Source organism: Cetorhinus maximus, chromosome 16 (genome assembly GCF_964194155.1).
Source record: "Cetorhinus maximus chromosome 16, sCetMax3.hap1.1, whole genome shotgun sequence".
Classification (NCBI taxonomy): domain Eukaryota; kingdom Metazoa; phylum Chordata; class Chondrichthyes; order Lamniformes; family Cetorhinidae; genus Cetorhinus; species Cetorhinus maximus.
In genome coordinates, this window is record NC_135894.1 from 72088022 (window position 1) to 72104308 (window position 16287).

Sequence of the window (16287 nt, forward strand, 5' to 3'; positions counted from 1 at the left end):
AAGGAAGGGACTGTCTGTTCTTCGTTCATGTTTCCTGGGATTGTAAAGTTGTGCCCTTGATCAAAACTACCTGTGTTCTTTCACGTTATTTTTGGCCACAAAGGTTATTTTAGAAAAGAATGAATACATTATTACCTTGGAGGGAATCCTGCAATTATTTTACAATGTTATCTGACGTCCTGTCACTGCACGTCCAAAAGCAATGTCCTGTACAAGTATGGAGTTGAGGTCCAGCTTTAATAAGAGCTTTAATAGTTAACAAGAGCTTTAATAGTTAGACTTTTGGAAAATCCTTTGGTTTATAACTTGGAAGACTTTACTAACAAAAATGTATGGTGGTGCTCCTGAGTTGCCATGATTGAAAGATAGGTTGTATCACCATTCTTTGAATGATCTGTTGAAGAGGGTGGTGGAAATTTGGTGTTATAATTTCATAATATGCTGTAACAAAAAATTCTCCATGAGTTTACTGAACTTTGTTGCCAATATTTTTGGCTGCTCATTTAAAAAAAAAAATGAATGTCGCTGGCTGCCTCTCAGTTCCTTAAGTGTCTTGGTCGAAGTAATGAAGGTTCTGATAGTATACTTTCTTTTAAATGATGCATTGTTTTAGAGTGATTTATTACCAATGTTCCCCTTTATTGCAATAAACTGTTCCCACGGTGGAAGGATTGAGAACAAGATGACACCTATATAAGGTAATTGGCAAAAGAAGTAATGGCGACATGAGGAAAGCTTTTTCATGCAGTGAGCGGTTAGGACCTGGAATGCACAGTCTGAAGAGTGTGGTGGAGGCAGGTTCAATTGAAACATTCAAGAGGGAATTAGGCTGTTAACTGAAAAGGAAGAATGTGCAGAGCTACAGGGAGATGGTGAGGGAGTGGCAGTAGGTGAATTGCTTCTTCGAAGAGCCAGCCCAGACACGATGGGACAAATAGCCCCTTTCTGTGTTGTAACCATTCTGTGATTCTTTGAAGCGCTGTAATTTAGTGGAATATTTTATTACAATATAGGCTAGGAGTTCTGTGTTTTAGCTACCAGAGTTAGTTAGATGCATTGTTTGATACTGTCAATAATGAATGTTGCTAGCCAGCAGTATGAGTATTAAGGAAAATTATTCTGAATGGTATGTCTGATCTAGCTCCATTAATTTAAACCAGAAAGGTATTTTTATCAAGAAGAATGCTTCAACTAAATGCATGCAAGTAGCAGGTTCCCATTTAATGGTAAAGTATTGTGTTCAATGGGCGGCAGTGGTTAGTGCTGCTCCCTCACAGCTCCAGGGGCCTGGGTTCGATCTTGACCTTGAGTTTGCACGTTCTCCTGTGTCTGTGTGGGTTTCCACCGGGTGCTCCGATTTCCTCCCACCATCCAAAGATGTGTTGGTTAGATGGATTGGCCCCCAGTGTGTCTGTCTGTGTGCGTACGTGTGAGTGTGTGCGCTGTGATGGACTGGCGTACCATCCTGGGTGTATCCGCCTAATGCCCATTGCCTGTCAGGATAGGCTCTGACTCCCCGCGACCCTCAATTAGATGAAGCAGTTCTGGAAAAGTGAGTGTGAGTGAGTATTGTGTTCAGTTTCTGTGCCCATATTCAGCGATGGATATAAAAATTCTAGGGTGGATGCAGAGTGGGGCAACTGTGAGGGGTTACAGATAATTATAAATAACTTTATAAATAAGAAAATTTATCATTTTATAGAAATATAGATTTGAGGAATGTGATCAAGTTTTCAATTATGGAAATTTGGGTGTGGTACATTTAGATAATATATTTGTAAAGTAAATTGATAGAAACTTGAAGGCATACCTATAAGTAGACAGAGTTCCTTTTGGACACCAGATGTATTTTTTTTCTTCCATTTAGATCAGTGGATGTGCTAAATATGCTGCAGTCATTTATAAAAACAACTTGAATTCCTGAGGCAAGATATCATATACCAATCGATATATTTGTACCTACTTTACCTCTTGGTTGAGGAATGGCATATGTAAAAGAGGAACATGGTGAGGAAAAGAAACAAAAATAAAAGGAAAGCACAATTAAGTTGCAACCATAACATATTTGTTTCCGATAAGGTCTAACTGGGTTTCATAAACAGGGCCATAGGGCACCAGTGTAGATAAATGCGTGATGAATTCTCCCAAAATATTCCTTAGTGTAATGAATGCAGCTTTGGATGCCCCATTATAGAAAGCACATTAAAGCTTTTGGAATTTTATTAAGACACTGCAAAGGTGGCAAAACTATAGGTAAGGGGAGTAATTTAGTTATTTGAGCTTTCTCGAATGGATCAGAGAAAGCCATTAGGAGATTTGAGAATTTTCTCAAATTATGAAAGGTTTTGGTTTACTGAATAGGGAAATCTTTTCTCCTTTGGTTGCACAGATAGCAAGAGGGCACTAATTCAAAATTACCATTAAGGACTTGATTTTGTCAGGGCAGTAGTGGCTCTGATGATGGGCTGGAAAACTAAGGTGGGGTTGGCCCCGGCTGTCTGGGGGAGTCCTGATCATATTCTTTGGCAACCAGTCAAGCAGGCCTCAGTGAGGGGTAGTTGTGAGGGAAAAGAAGTTTAGGGGGGGTGGCTGGGTGTTACTGTTGCCATGGGACCACCCCCACCACACTTCCTCTTGATCTTTTTCAGTTCCCTCCCAGCTGACTCCTGCAGGTCCCCTAAAATTCAGTCCTGAGAGTGAAAAGAGGTGTGGATAATTTTATTTGTGCAGAGGGTTGTTGGAGTGTGGACGGTTTTCCATAAGGAGTGTTTAAGGTAGAGACTATTGCATTTGGATGATTTAAAAAATGCATGAGAAACAGGTTAATGGAATTAATTTTGATTATAAAAGCAAATTACTACAGATGCTGGAAATCTGAAATAAAAACAGAAAATGTTGTAAATATCCAGCAGGCCTGGCAGCATCTGCGGAGATAGAAACAGAGAGAACGTTTCGAGTCACGTCTGACTTTTTAAAAACTGCTTAATTTTGGATTGCTGTACAAAGAGCTGGCGCACACATGATGAGCTGAATGACTCTCTTTCCATACTGTAAACTTCCACAGTTCTGTGTCCCCCCTGAGCCCCAGAATATACTTTGGTTTCAAAAGAGTAGGTGAAGTGCCTAATGATTTGCTATTCATGTGCAGATGACAAATTGTACGTTGTTGCAAAATCAAGTGTACAAGTTTATCTTCTAGTTTTAATTAACCATTTCAGCAAAAGTGCCTAAAACTAATGCTGCTGCAGGACATTGCTGTAATTAAATGCCAAAGCATGGAAGAAGTTGCCCCTTGTACATTAGGTTTCCAGTAGTTTGGAGGTTGGTATTTGTTAGCATTTAGTGTTTATCTAACCTTTCAGGTTTGTTTCTCTAAAAGCTGAATCAATTGCCTTGTTTATTCAAGTGGAAAAAAGTTAACTGTTTTTCATTGTTAGCCTTGGACCTCTATCTTAAGGAATTGGAATTTCTTGGCTGTGACACACCCTGGCTACATGGCTTTTCTCACCTACGATGAGGTGAAAGCTCGGCTCCAAAAATATATCAACAAGCCTGGCAGGTAAGGACGAAGCAAATTTGGCATTAATCTAAGCTTTGAATTAGAGATCGTGGGTCAGGGAGGATATCAGAAGGAAATCCAATTTTTGGGGGGTCCAATTGCTAGGGTGTTTAAAGGGTTACTTGGTGAATCAGGGGAACCACAACTGTTCTTCCTGGCCCACAACAGTGCTAGAAAGGCAGTTACTTGTTCCATGCAGCAGTCCCTCCTCCCTGTGTTTGCAGTTCAGATCCTTGGTTCGAGTTTATTTTGAAACATAAGCTGCAAGTTTGGTTCAAACTGTTTTTTGAACTGTAGGCTTGAAGAGAGGAACAAAATTAAACAAAAACAAAAATAGCTGGAAAAGCTCAGCAGGTCTGACAGCATCTGTGGAGAGGAAGACAGAGTTAACGTTTCAAGTCCGTATGAGTTAACAAAATTAACTTTGGATAAGCATGGATAGTGTGATTTATTCAGCAAAATGCAAGAAAACTAATTTTGAATCTATTACAAAAAAAATCCAACCTGCTATACTAACTGGTGAAAGGGCCTTTTAGTGGCTGGATTTCACTGAGCTCTTAGACATAATCAAACTGATTAGAAAACTTCTCACAAAAAGTTACGGTGGACTAACTTCTGTTATAAGAAAATCATTTAAAAAGAAGTGCTATATTTACAAAAGCTACAATAAGTCCTCACTTAAACTTGTAGTTGTGTTCTTGAAAATTGTGATTTTAGGTAAAACGACTATGAGCAAATCATAGTTTCCCATTAAAACCAATGTAAAAGCTGTAGTTATGTTCTGTCAGACCTTTCTCATCAGAAAAAAACAATTAAAACATTACACTCTGTAAGTTGAAATATTTCACAATGCTAAATTCCTATATTGGTAAATGAAGTAACTTAACTTGCAGTGCCTCCCGCTTGCTGACGATCATGTTCGGTACCGATCTTGCTTCCCGAACCCCCCGCTTGCCACACATCCTGTTCTCAGACCCTCCTGTTTGCTGTGGACTATCCCTCCTTCTGACTTGCGGCCACTCTCACTACCTGACTCACCCTCTTGCTGCCGACCATCTGACTTACAGCCTCACCTTCTCGCTGATCCTTTCTGTCACCGAACCTTCTGCTCCCCGACTTTCCTGCTCACTACTTCCCTCTCCTGAACCTGCACTCCTACTCAAGGTCCAGGCCCAGATCTGATCTGAAGCCGGAACTTCAGGGTTGTGAAACGGTGCAGAAGTGGCGAGCTGGGGCTGTTGTAATTGATGATTTTTAAAAATGTTCCCACTCACTGCTTCTCTCTCCTGAGCCCTCACTAGTTAACGAGAGCTCTGGAGATGTGCCCTCGTTCACCAGCGAGGGTTCAGGAGAGGGAAGCAGTGAACGGGAGTGCAGGAGATGCTGCAAGTCAGAGGGTTAGCAGCGAGAGGGTGCGTTAGGGAATGGCAGAGGCTGAGTACCAGAGGATTGGCAACGAGAGGTTGGGTCAGCAGCAGGAGATACTGTAAGTCGGAAGGTTGGCAGTGAGAGAAAGGGTCAGGGAGCAGCAGAGGCCATTCCAAAATGGCGTTGATAGGCTCCATCACATGGCCCTACGTTAGACCGGTGGGAAACAATTTTAACATGAATCTTACAATGCTAAACGAGAATACAGGCCCCATTAACTGAATGATGTTAAAGCAAAATAATGTTAAAAGGTCTGCATTAAACGGGCTTACACTATCTAGAAAAGAATAACATGGGGTGGAATTTTATGGCCCTGTCGTGGTGGGGGCGGGGCCGTAAAATGCAGCGAGCCATTCAAAAGCCCATTGACTTTGACAGAACGGTAAGATCCACTGGCGGGAGGGGCCATAAAATTTCGCCCATGGATTTAGATAATGGCTTGCATTATTTTGTTTATGCAAAGGGTTAGATAGAAAACTGTAAATACATTGTTATAGCACTTAAATTATTTAAGTATGGTTTGAGATTAGAATTATTTTTTTCATTTGATTTATGGATACATGGAACTGACTACCCGGTTTTTAAAAAAGCTAATGTTGCACCTAACATCTTTGTGAAAATAACAAGCTAGATATCTGGTCATGACTGAGGTTGAGGATTCCAGGGTAAGGTATGGCTGGCGATAATTTAATGTTGTTTGAAGTGTGATGGCTCCTGGATTGCTGGGGTCATGAATGCCAATTTGGGTTGGTATCAATAGTGTGACACATGAGATTGAATAGATGTTTTGGAATTTGGCTTGATTTGCCCTATTTTGGGATGTAGGTTCTTTCCTTGGAAGGTTGAGTGGATTTATTGTAATGAAGGGGTTTTATATTTATTATTTGTGGGTGACACAGTATGTATTGCCCTCCCCAATTTACCTGAAGGTATTAAAAGTCAACAGTAGAACTGGACATGTAGGTCAGAATGGGTAGGCACAGCAGATCCCTCCCTGAAGGACTTCAGTGAAACAGTTGGGAATTTGGGATTCAATTCAGCAGTTTTTATAGCCATTTTTATATTGCTACCTTAGAAATTACCAGATTTATTGAATTAAATTTCACAGTTTACCACTGGTGGGATTTGAATTTATAATCTCTGGATTGTTAGTGCAGTGCTACAACCACTAGTCTTATCGTACATGGTCTGTGGTTAAGTTTAATGGGCCGAATTGTCCTTTTTGTGCATTCTTATGCATGAGTTCAGTGTTAAAAGCCTGTGCATTTAAACATGTTGCTACCTTCAGATGAATATAAGCAATTGATTGCTTAATGTCTTCTGACATTAAAAATATTTCCAATGAAAATAAATTGATTGGATAACTTTTCTGTCTACAATGTTGAGTAAAATCATACAAAATTAAAATTTTGTATTTATTTTGTGTTTTGGATAAGATATGTTTATCTGAAATTGATTGTGATGTCATATGCTATATGTTATACACCTGCTTTGCAATTTGGAAAGCCTGTGATATTCTGGAGTTTGATGTTTCTCTGTGTACCCTGCTGTTTAGTTTTGTACCATATATTCTGCTTGGATTGCCTTCAATTAATGCTGCCCTGTTTGTGAAAATAAGCTAGGCTACAATAATTATTTGAACTAGCAAACCTACTTTGCTGAAAGGTGGGATTTATTAGCTTTAGTTGTAACAGTTATGTCTAACGAAGTATAATAGACTGCTAGCTCCGCACAAGGAGTTGTTTTGCGTGTTGGTGGAACATAATGTGGAAGCCCCAGGGTACAATCTAGTATTTGCCTTTAGCTAAACTTTGCCAGCATCCTACTGTGTTCACGCTGTACTCATTTATATCTTGGCTGTACACATTTTAAAATTACTTCTAACATTCGTGTTTGAAGCCAAGTGGGTTGATCTCTTAACATTTAAATAATGGTAAACAATATAACTGTGTATTTTAAGTATTCTGGGTAATTAATACCCTCAGTTTGGTTTTCAGTACAGTATGGTTCAAATTATCTACCTCATGTAACAAGGACAGGATGCGTGTGGCTGGTTATTCGTTCAGGTCTTCAGTCACAGACTTTGATGTACAACTGTATGGAAGGGACATATCAAGGATTAGAAACAGGAGAGACCACTGAGCCTGTGATATCCTTAATGCCATTATCTATTTTTTATATCAGTATTTAACAAAAATCTATCAATTCCATCTTGAAAATTTCAATTGACCCAGCATTCACAGCCTTTTGAGGGATCAAGTTCTGTATTTCCATGACCTTTTGTTGAAGAGAACTTCCCCATTTCACTCCTAAACAATTAACTCCTAAATTTAAGATTATGCTGCCTTGTCCTGTATCTTTTCACCATAGAAAATTGTTTCTTTTTATCTATCTTATTTTTTTTATTCATTCATGGGATGTGGGCGTCGCTGGCCTGTCAGCATTTATTACCTCTCCCTAGTTCAGAGGGCATTTTTTAAGAGTCAACCACATTGCTGTGGGTCTGGAGTCACATGTAGGCCAGACCAGGCAAGGTAAGGATGGCAGATTTCCTTCCCTGAAGGACATTAGTGAACAGGGTGGGTTTTTACAACAGTCATTTCATGGTCATCATTAGACTTTTAATTCCAGATTTTTATTGAATTCAAATTCCACCATCTGCCATGGCGGGGTTCCCTGGATTACCCTTGTCTCTGGATTACTAGTCCAGTGAAAATACCACTATGCCATCACCTCCCCTGTTGTCATTTTAAATATCTCTGTTTGCTCACCCTTCAACTACAGTTGAATACAAGGCAAGGCTGTGCAATCTGTTTTCGTAATTTAATGCTTTAAGCCCTGGTATCGTTCTGTGAAACTGTGCAATATCCCTTCCAAGACCAATATCTTTCCCTAGGTTCGGTATCTGAAACTGAATGCAGTATTCCATTTGATGTGAAATCAAGACTCTGTACAACTGAACCATAACATCCTCCCTATTGTACTCCAGCCCTCCTGATATAAAAGCCAATATTCCATTAGCCTTTTGTTTACTTTTTGTACCTGTACACTAGTCTTTAGTGACTTGCAACAGCTAAATCTCCTTGCTTTTCCATAGATCCTAATTGATCACTGTTAAGAAAGTATTCAGGTTTGTCTTGATCCAGAGCATCCTATATTGACCTGTCATAATTTTTCCACTCTCATAGTATGTCAGTACCCATTTGCAACTTGCTGCTCCTAACCACATAAATTATTGTGCCTTCTAATTTAATGTCATCTGCAGTTATGGACATGTAACTCTCTTTCATTCAAATTATTAATGGATGTGGTGAAAAGCTGAGGCCCCTATTCCTGGGGAACGCCATATGTCACATACCACTCCTCAGAGAACAAAGTATTTATTTCTGAAAAGAGAAACATATTGCCAAAGCTTTTCATCTTGCACTTGTAAGGCTAAATTTCAAAATCTCAATAATTTATACCACAGGAGGAAAAAGATGCTGATTAGTTGGCAAGTCGACTGATTGTCTGAGGTGTTGCTTTGGAGAAAATAAAAGGGAATTATAGGCTCCCCATGCTTCTGGGTAATTCAAAAAATGCGCAAGGCTTGAACATATTCCTTTTGTTTGCAGAGAATGGGTGCTTGAGTATGAATGTAAGTTGCTTTTAGCAAGTGTAACTCTTTCGAGTTATCAACAGTCACAGATTGTAACTCTTTCGAGTACATTCATAGTTCTTGGTTTCCGGGAGTGGGACATGAACCCACAACCCTCTGATTCAAAGGCGAGGGTGCTATGAACTGAGCTACAGCTGACACAAATGAGCCACATTACGAGCTCAACTGATTATCTTAAATTGGTTGTTAGTGTAGCTATTAATGCAGTCAGGATTGTTCAGCAAGTGCTACCCAATCACAGAATCACATCTAGCAGTAGATGTTTTGTTTTGGGCTTTGCAAGCATGGGCTGGTTGAGTACAGTCTGTACCCTGCCTATTACAAGCAGCTGGAGGAACATGTTGTTTAATTTGACCAGCCAGTTGTTGGGATGTATGCCTAAGTAACTGGTATTACACCAGCACTGAAATTCACACATGACATTGTTCAATTGTGTAGTAGGCAGAAAGTCTGTTTGGAATGACAGCAGCAAATTATTAGTAAAAATTATTAGTCACGTTGTCACTGCCCAGTAGCAGCGTGAAACAGCTTTCTTAACCTCAGGTAGACCGGGCACTTTTCAGCTCCGAAAAGAGTGGCCTTTGGCCCATTTGCGAATGTACGCATTACACAGTGATTAATAATCTGATCAGGATGGCCATTTCCCTGCAAGATAGCTTTGCGCTCTATTTCTGCATCAAGCTTGCAAGATGAGCAAATAGCTGGGGCCCTGTTTACAAGATTTTTTTAAGTTCATTTACGTGATGTGGGCTTTGTTGGCTAGGCCAGCATTTATTGCCCACCCCTAATTGCCCTTGGGAAGGTGGTGGTGAGCTGCCTTCTTGAACCGCTGCAGTCCCTGTGGCGTAGGCACACCCACAGTGCTGTTAGGAAGGGAGTTCCGAGATTTTGACCTAGCGACAGTGACGGAACAGTGATATATTCCCAAGTCAGGATGCTGAGTGGCTTGGAGGGGAACTCCCATGTGGTGGTGTTCCCATGTGTCTGCTGCCCTTGAGCTTCTAGATGGCAGTGATCGTGGGTTTGGAAGGTGCTGTCTAAGGAACCTTAGTAAGTTCCTACAGTGCATCTTGCAGATGGTACACGTTGCTGCACTGTTCATCAGTGGTGGAGGGAGTGAATGTTTGTGGATGGGGTGCCAATCAAGTGGGCTACTTTGTCCTGGATGGTGTCAAGCTTCTTGAGTGTTGTGGGAGCTGCACTTATCCAGGCAGGTTAAGAGTATTCCATCACTTTCCTGACTTGTGCCTTGTAGATGGTGGACAGGCTTTGGGGAGTCAGGAGGTGAGTTACTTGCCGCAGGATTCCTAGCCTCTGACTTGCTCTTGTAGCCACAGTATTTATATGGCTAGTCCAGTTCAGTTTCTAGTCAATGATAACCCCCCGCCCCCAGGTTGTTTTATAGCGGGGAATTCAGCGATGATAATGCTATTGAATGTGAAAGGGCATTGGTTAGATTCTCTCTTGTCAGAGATGGTCATTGCCTAGCATTTTTGTGGCATGAATGTTACTTGCCACTTTCTGCATTTGGACATGGACTGCTTCAGTATCTGAGGAGTTGCGAATGATGCTAAACATTGTGCAATCGTCAGCGAACATCCCACTTCTGACCTTATGATTGAATGAAGATCATTGATGAAGCATCTGAAGATGGTTGGGCCCTAGGACTCTGCCCTGAGGAACTCTTGCAGTGATGTTCTGGAACTGAGATGATTGACCTCTAACAACCACAACCATTCACCTTTATGACTCCAACCAGTGGAGAGTTTTCCTCCTTGCTAATAAGGTCCATCATATGGCAAATGGAACTATACAAATCCCAACATGTATACTGACTGTTGAAGGTAGGCTTGTGGTAGACAGTAGTGGAGAAACCCTTAGAAGATTTCTTAGCCAGCTTGTCGAGGAAGCTTCGGCACCAGGTCTCTCCCTTCAGCAATATTCAAGTGATTGAACATATTTAACTCTACTTTCTCTCAATCAAAGCGAAATGTACACTGTTTTGGAAAGTGGACATAAACTTGGTATTGTATGCCAACAATGCGAGATGAATTCTTGTTAGAAGTGCGTTTTTCATGACAATTTCTTTTTTTTAAAACTTTTTCTCATAAATCTAATTGTAAACTGGTATCCCTTTTATTCACTTTAAAATCAACATCAAGATCTATTGACCAGAGTCATAGTTTTTTTAAGCCGAGTTCCATCATAAACTCGTGGTCATTTTCAAGTTGGTGAATCAAGAAGATCTCAATTCTGAACCATAACCCCAAATCAGTGTCAAATCAGGTCCAACATTCATTTATTTAGCTTTGAGTATACTGTCAAATGTAATATGAAGTGGATATGAGAAATAATCATAGAATTTAAATAAATACATTTAAGTAGAAACAGTCTGCAAATTTACAGCAAATGCATCAAATATACAGTAATTAAGTTGATAGGAGCATGATACCTGATGAGTTTCAATGGGGTACATGTTTGCCAAATAACCAATTGCTGGTTTTATCTGAAGAAATGTCTCCGTCAAACTAATAAATTCTTCATCACCATTGAGCCTTGCTAATCTTTGCATTGGATTTCAGGGAAAATAAATCTGCTGAAGGCATTAAATCGGAAAATTCATTGGTAATAAAAGGAAAGTAAATGGTATGCAATATTCCTTGCATCATTTGTTATTGATCACATACTGTAAATTGACTTTGGACCTTAAACATTGATATTGATGCTAACTTTATTTTTATTTGGGAATGAATTTTCTCCAAATAGAGCTGGGATTTTTGGGACCTGATTTTTCCCTCTGGTTTAGAACCTGAAAAGGACTCCCCAGAAAAACTCAAATTGACAATTAAAAAAGATTTTATCAGCTGGTTAACAGTTGGATCTATCACAAGTTGATTATGGCATGGTTGTATGAAATGAATTTGCTAAGTTGCTATTTTCTGGAATTTAGTTCCTTCTGAAATGAGGAAAATTTGATAAAAGGGAGTAATATTGCTATCCTTCTTGTGATCCCTTATGCCAAACTGTACATACTTTCCATCTGCAATCTTCCTAGTATGATGGTAAGGATGGTATATGAACTCAGTGCCATTAGGCTGGGCAAAAATCAGCAAGAATCTGAGCCTGATTGTTATCCCACATCTTCTGGTAGAGGCACACGTATGCAAGCATTGCTTGAAGTCAAGTCCAGCAAGAGCTGAGATGCCACAAACCATACATCCTGTTGTTGATAACATATGGAGAATGGTTACTTTGGCACAATAATAACAGGCTGTCAGTACCCATGAATCAGTGGCTGCAGGAAGGTGATGAAGGAGAGATCTTTAAAAATCTTCTGACGGAAGAAGGTTCTAATGAATTAATATGCATATGTTTACTTTAAAAAATGGTTTCAGTTACTTTTGTTAAATTATCGACTGAGGACTTCAATCATTGCTCTAATTTTTTTCCTCCTTTGATTTGGTTAATATTACAGATGCTGTTTCTTGTGGTTATTTACATTTACCTAATCAACATTACATGCTTGTGGTCTTTTTCAGATGTCTATGATAGAAAACATGTGTGATCAAATGGTTAATGAAGTAATACTTAATAATAGTGTTCTCATAGTTGAAATGAGCTGTATCTGGTGTAAGAGTTTGTTACTGGTTAGAAAAGTCTAAATATAAATTGTGTATTTGTAACTTAGTATAATACTTTGATTCTTGTGAGGGAATTCAACCAGCAGTTTAAACTAAAGCAGAAGGAACCTCTAGTCAATACTCTACTTCTTATCCTTTTATTTCTTTTCAAAACTCATTCAAATTATCCCTCGTACTAATAAGGCAGTCATTTAGGAAGTATTTTATTCAAAACAAAAGAATGTCCTCCGTTGCATCTGTTCTGATGACGCTACCTTCAAAAACAGTTCCTCTGACATGTCCTCCTTCTTCCTTAACCAAGGTTTTCCACCCACGGTCGTTGACAGGGCCCTCAACCGTGTCCGGCCCATCTCCCGCGCATCCACCCTCAGGCCTTCTCCTCCCTCCCAGGAACATGATAGGGTCCCCCTTGTCCTCACTTTTCACCCCACCAGCCTCCGCATTCAAAGGATCATCCTCCGCCATTTCCGCCAACTCCAGCATGATGCCACCACCAAACACATCTTCCCTTCACCCCCCCGGCGGCATTCCGTAGGGATCATTCCCTCCGGGACACCCTGGTCCACTCCTCCATCACCCCCTACTCCTCAACCCCCACCTATGGCACCTCCCCATGCCCACGCAGAAGATGCAACACCTGCCCCTTCACTTCCTCTCTCCTCACTGTCCAAGGGCCCAAACACTCCTTTCAAGTGAAGCAGCATTTCACTTGCATTTCCCCTAACTTAGTCTACTGCATTCGTTGCTCCCAATGCGGTCTCCTCTACATTGGAGAGACCAAACGCAAACTGGGCGACAGCTTTGCAGAACATCTGCGGTCTGTCCGCAAGAAAGACCCAAACCTCCCTGTCGCTTGCCATTTTAACACTCCACCCTGCTCTCTTGCCCACATCTGTCCTTGGCTTGCTGCATTATTCCAGTGAAGCCCAACACAAACTGGAGGAACAGCACCTCATCTTCCGACTAGGCACTTTACAGCCTTCCGGGCTGAATATTCAGGCAAGTGGAGAGTATTCTTAACAGCCCAAGCCTGAATGTTGTCCAGGTCATGCTGCATTTGGACATAGACTGCTTCAGTATCTGAGGAGTTGTGAATAGTGCTGAACATTGCTCAGTCATCAGCGTGCAATCACCAACGAATTAAAGTAGGGAAAATCCCAAGATATTCTGTAAGTATATCAATGGGAAGAGGATAACCAGGGAAAGAGTAGGGCCCATTTGGGACCAAGGGGGCAATCTATGGATGGAGCATTGGTAGAGTGTTGAACGAATGCTTCACATCTGTCTTCACCCAAGAGAATGAGGATGAAGGTATGGAACTCCGGGAGAGGGACTGCGAGGTTCTTGAGCAAATTGATATAGGGAGTGACAAGGAATTGGAGGTATTGGCAGGCTTAAAACTGGACAAATCTCCAGGTCAGGATGATGTGTGTCCCAGACTGCTGAGGGAGGCAAGGGAGGAGATCACAGGGGCTCTGACCCAAATTTTTAATTCCTCTCTGGCCACAGGGGAGATGCCAGAGGACTGGAGAACAGCTAATGTGGTTCTGCTGTTTAAGAAAGGTTGTAGAGATAAGCCAGGGAACTACAGACCAGTGAGTCTCACGTCAGTGGTAGGGAAACTATTGGAGAAAATTCTGAAAGAGAGAATCTATCTCCACTTGGAGAGGCAAGGTTTGATCAGGGATAGTCAGCATGGCTTTGTCAGAGGGAGGTCATGCCTAACAAATTTGATTTAATTTTTTGAGGAGGTGACCAGGTGTTTAGATGAGGGTAGTGCAGTTGATGTAACTTATATGGATTTCAGCAAAGCCTTTGACAAAGTCCCACATGGGACACTTATAAAGGAGGCAAATGCACATGGGATACAGGGTAATTTGATAAGGTGGATTCAAAATTGCCTTAGTCGTAGGAGATGGAGGGTGATGACAGAAGGCTGCTTTAGTGACTGGAAGCCCGTGTCCGGTGGCACTCCACAGGGATCTGTGCTGGGTCCCCTATTATTCGTCATTTATATAAACGACATAGATGACTATGTGGGGGGTAGGATTAGTAAATTTGCGGATGACACAAAGATTGGCCGGATGGTTAACAGTGAGGTTGAGTGTCTTGGGCTACAGGAAGATATAGACGGGATGGTCAAATGGGCAGATAAGTGGCAGATGGAATTTAACCCTGAAAAGTGAGAGGTGATACACTTTGGAAGGAGTAATTTGACAAGGAAGTATTCAATGAACAGCATGACACTAGGAAGTTCTGAGGAACAAAGGGACCTTGGCTTGTGTGTCCATAGATCTCTGAAGGCGGAGGGGCATGTTAGTAGGGTGGTGAAAAAGGCATATGGGACACTTGCCTTTATCAATTAAGGCATAGATTACAAAAGTAGGGAGGTCATGTTGAAGTTGTATAGAACCTTGGTGAGGCCACAGCTGGAGTACTGTGTGCAGTTCTGGTCACCACATTATAGGAAGGATGTGATTGCACTGGAGGGGCTGCAGAGGAGATTCACGAGGATGTTGCCTGGGATGAAACATTTAAGTTATGAAGAGAGGTTGGATAGACTTGGGTTGTTTTTGTTGGAGCAGAGTAGACTGAGGGGCGACCTGATCGAGGTGTACAAGATTATGAGGGTCATGGACAGGGAACAGATGTTCCCCTTAGTTGAAGGGTCAGTCACGAGAGGACACAAGTTCAAGGTGAGGGGCGGGAGATTTAGGGGGGATGTGAGGAAAAACTTTTTTACCCAGAGGGTGGTGAAAGTCTGGAATGCGCTACCTGGGAGGGTGGTGGAGGTGGGTTGCCTCACATCCTTTAAAAAGTGCCTGGATGAGTACTTGGCACATCATAACATTCAAGGCTATGGGCCAAGTTGCTGGTAAATGGGATTAGGTAGGTAGGTCAGGTGTTTCCCATTGACTCCAGCTTTGCTAGGGCCCTTTGAAGCTACACTCAGTCAAATGCTGCCTTGATGTCAAGGACAGTGACTTTCATCTCCCCCTCTTGAGTTCAGCTCTCTTGTCTATGTTTGGACCAAGGCTGAGAGTATGGGTTCCACCAGGTACAGAGTGTTGATGAGCAGAGGTTATTTCTGAGTAAATGCTGCTTGATAGCACAATCCATGATCCTATTGACAAACGTTTGGACAGATTTTGGGACTAAATGTGTTCTATACCAGTTAGACTACAATTAATCATCCGTATTGACACTTGTAAAATGAATACATCTTCATCTTTCTAAAAACCACTAGTAGGTTAAGGAATCGCTAATTGTGCCTATTTGACTTTTAAGACCTCTTGCTGCCTTTGTTTTTTTTATTGAACTTGAAGGAACAAAGGACTTCATATGAAAACCACACTTAACAATTTGAATTCATTAACTGTTTCATTTGCAGGTTGAAAGGTTTTTGATTTTTAGAAATATTATTTATTGATCTGCAGTCACCACACAATTACATATTGATTTTGACCCTTTTGTTTAGGTTACATGACCTTTAATAATATTATATATTGCTTTCTTCTTCTTCTTTGATGGATCTGGGGCATCCACCTTCTGCATCTGATAATCTACATACAAGTAATATATCCCTAAAACAGCCACCAGCTATCACTTTCCTAAATTTATAAGCATAAGATTAAATCTGAGGGAGAGTGGAAGCGCATGGCAATGAAAAAGATTGATTGTATTCTTGAATATTTTGTTTTTAAAAGTGGTTAGTGAGTTGGATTCCATGAATCAGTGTATTTTTAATGCATTCCTACGTGTTATCTAAGTGCATTTAGTGGTATATGAAAAGAACCTTGTGTTCCATAGCACTAGTGCTGTTGGTTATATGGAGGTTGGATGCTTTATCTTCAGAAATGGTGTTGATAGCTGAAGAACCCATCAGCAGTTGGCAGCCCTGCTGAGAAGTACCTTAAACTAGATGCTCAGTCACTGGCAGTCCTGTTGTCAATCAGCTAACCAGGCAACATAAATGAACAAAAGCAAAATACTGCAAATAT

At 41.0% G+C, this 16287-nt stretch overlaps 1 protein-coding gene across 4 annotated transcripts in view; it reads left to right on the forward strand.

Moving 5' to 3' along the window:
* Positions 1-16287, forward strand: part of cblb (Cbl proto-oncogene B, E3 ubiquitin protein ligase) — a 201889-nt gene that overhangs the window by 114085 nt on the left and 71517 nt on the right. For 3 of the 4 annotated variants that reach the window (XM_078560042.1, XM_078560043.1, XM_078560045.1), the window contains exon 4: positions 3438-3559. In XM_078560042.1, coding sequence (XP_078416168.1) covers positions 3438-3559 — 122 coding nt within the window. Of the gene's footprint in view, positions 1-1867; positions 2008-3437; positions 3560-16287 lie in introns of all 4 variants that reach the window. The other variant, XM_078560046.1, reaches the window with a different exon arrangement.